Raw genomic sequence first — 2,694 nt, 5'->3', positions numbered from 1 at the left:
AGGGGGGTGGGGGCATGCCCCCGGGAAATTTTTGTGTTTTAGACGCCCGAAAATAGCCTCTGAGGCCTTTTGGGCGATATTTTTTTTTTTTTGACTTTCTAAAAGGGCGAGGGGGAAATGGCCGGCCCGCCCCTCTAAATCCGCCCCTGATAAACATTTAAAAATATAATTGATAGTAAGTATATAAATGCATAAATAGAATGAATGAACCATTACTCCTACAGAGAAAAGTAAATACATTATATACAAACCCCTCGTTATAATTTTAAATCATGTACAATACAAACCTGCAATTCAACCGTGTAAAATGTTTTACTATTTACTGTAATTGATTAAACTAAATAGGGTATTTATAGAGAAAAACTGAAAGTTTGATGCTAATTTTGCACTTTGACGGAAATTGTTATCGATTAATAAAAAGAAAAAAAATCAAACTTACATCTGTAAAGCTTCCTTTTTGCAATGTTGTCATTACTTTATTTACCACACCGGTTTGCAATTTATACTGACGAATGAGTTGTACTAAAAAGAAAAAAAAAATATAGATTAGTAATTTTGTTTATACAATCAGTGATGTAGGCCTGTCTAGAATTTTTTGAAATGGGGGTGCTGATTTGGTTCGCAAAGGTGAAGTGGGCGGGGGGCTTTATGATCAGTTGAGGGACACTAATTCGCAAAATAAAGTGATTTTAGGTGATTTTTAACTACTTGACCGTGATTATTTTTTCGGGGGGGGGGGTGCGGGGGAGTGTGGGCGCGAGTAATTTTTGGAGAAGATTTCCCCACCCTCCGCGTACCCCCTAGATATGCCACTGTATACAATTCTAGGAGCATTTGGGCGCAGCGGTTGCGGTTTGCATCTTAACCTTAAGGAGGTCGGTGGTTCATTCCCTCGCTGTGCGTTTTCGCTTTTATCCTTAGGCAAGGTACCACTTTACCGACGGTTGTTTATCTCCACGCAAGAGTACAAGTATGTACCCGGTAGGTTTAAACACAAGACGCGCAACATTATGGAAATCTTCTCGGAGTATGTGCTCTAAATGTGCTTGATCCAATGACCGGGGGTAATAATGTTAAGTGCATAGAGGTTTTCCTTTATAAATCCACCATTATTATTATTATTATACTCACAGAGGACACATCGTCTGAGGACGCAAAAACTATTGTTTTAAAATAATTTCCATTGGCTAGCAATCATGATAAGCAATTTCGTTGTAAAAAAAAAAGCGAGAAAAATTTTTTTTTTTTCACAACCTAGAATTTTCATCGTATTTTCAAATAGGCCTTTACCTACATTGTAATTATTTGAAACGAATAAAAGCGTCTTGTACTGAAATGAAATACAATTATAAGCTATCTTCCCAGAGAAACTTGTTTTTTTTATTCATTTACTTTATTTCTATCGATTTCTCAATATTCTGTAATGTCAATTTGTTTCAACAGATATGTTTGTTAAACGTATTCAAATAATATATCAATCAAACTTGTAATATTATTATGATTGCTAACATTGTATTAAAGTCAATCATTATAGATTATATTACGCTTACTTTTTCCAGATATGACGTAATAAAATCGATCGGGTATCCTTCCTTGAAATGCGATTATTCGGCCGTCGTCATAGCAATCGTAACCAATAAAACGCGCAAGGTCTTCTTCAACCCCGCTTGGAAAAATATTGAATGCCTTGGTTGCTCGGAGATAGTAAATGATCTGCCAAGAAAGATAAGATACCGTGCATAATAAATAAATAAATCACTTGATAGTAGCTTATGTATGGCTTTCCTATTCCCTGTAATAGGCTTATAATATAATTTATTCCCTTTAATTTATTTGGCCTTGTTTCGTGGCGATTTTTCCCTTTTGAGGTACTTCTACGGACTTTATTGAAATATTGTACTTTTGCCTTGCGTTGTCCTTTATTCAGACACGGTTTTTATGATGTTTTTCCCTTTGATGAATAAAGTGATTTAAAATAAAATAATTTGTATTATGAACAAAGTGTAGACTTAATGATTGGATACCGATAGTGGAGAGGAAAATACGTTACTTAAACATTTTTATCACATTAATAATGATGATAGCCGTTTCCCTTCGTATTTAGTTAATTATGATGACAGCATTCGTTCTTCAATCCATGTCAAAACAGGGGTGGCGCCAGGATTTGCCTGACGGGGGTGCCAATCGGCGGTGGCGCCAGCACCTGCCCGACGGAGGGGCTAAAGGCCCCGACGGGGGGGGGGGCTAGTGGAGCGAATCGAGTCTCATTTGGTTGGGGGCCGCCTAGGGCCCCCGGTGGGAGTCCAGGGGGCGAAGGCCCCTGGAAGCGATTATGGCGATTTTTTATTACTTATTTGATAGGCATCGAGTTATATAATATGACTTCATGTAGGCTATGCTTTCTAATGTTGAAATCAGCTTCCAAAACCAAAACATTTTGAATAAAGCAAGAAACAAAGGGTATGCAATGTAACCATCCAATTTATTTTCAAATCCTCATTCTTGAAAGTAAAATTCTATATTTTGGAAATTTTGCATTAAATCTATCAACCACGCTGTCATGGTCGAGGTTGATAGATTCACATGAGGCTATCTAAATGAGCATTTGTCATAACAGAACGCAAATTATTTTTAATTAGTCTCATTGAATTATTATTATTATTATTATAATTATTATTATTATTATTATTATTA

General features: G+C 36.3%; 1 protein-coding gene across 1 annotated transcript in view; it reads right to left on the bottom strand.

Annotated features, from left to right (window-relative positions):
* LOC117122762 overlaps positions 1 to 2,694 on the bottom strand; it is a 32,163-nt gene that overhangs the window by 8,371 nt on the left and 21,098 nt on the right. Inside the window, exons 6-7 of the mRNA XM_033268504.1 lie at positions 1,551 to 1,713; positions 440 to 522 (exon numbers count right to left, since the gene is read on the bottom strand). Of these exons, the coding sequence (XP_033124395.1) occupies positions 440 to 522; positions 1,551 to 1,713 (246 nt within the window). The remainder of the gene's footprint in view (positions 1 to 439; positions 523 to 1,550; positions 1,714 to 2,694) is intronic.

The sequence above is a fragment of the Anneissia japonica genome, unplaced genomic scaffold (assembly GCF_011630105.1).
Source record: "Anneissia japonica isolate Jap-2015-1 unplaced genomic scaffold, ASM1163010v1 scaffold288142_len361356_cov169, whole genome shotgun sequence".
Lineage (NCBI taxonomy): Eukaryota > Metazoa > Echinodermata > Crinoidea > Comatulida > Comatulidae > Anneissia > Anneissia japonica.
Note: the sequence above shows the minus strand (reverse complement) of the source record. Positions and strands in the feature narration are given on the sequence as shown.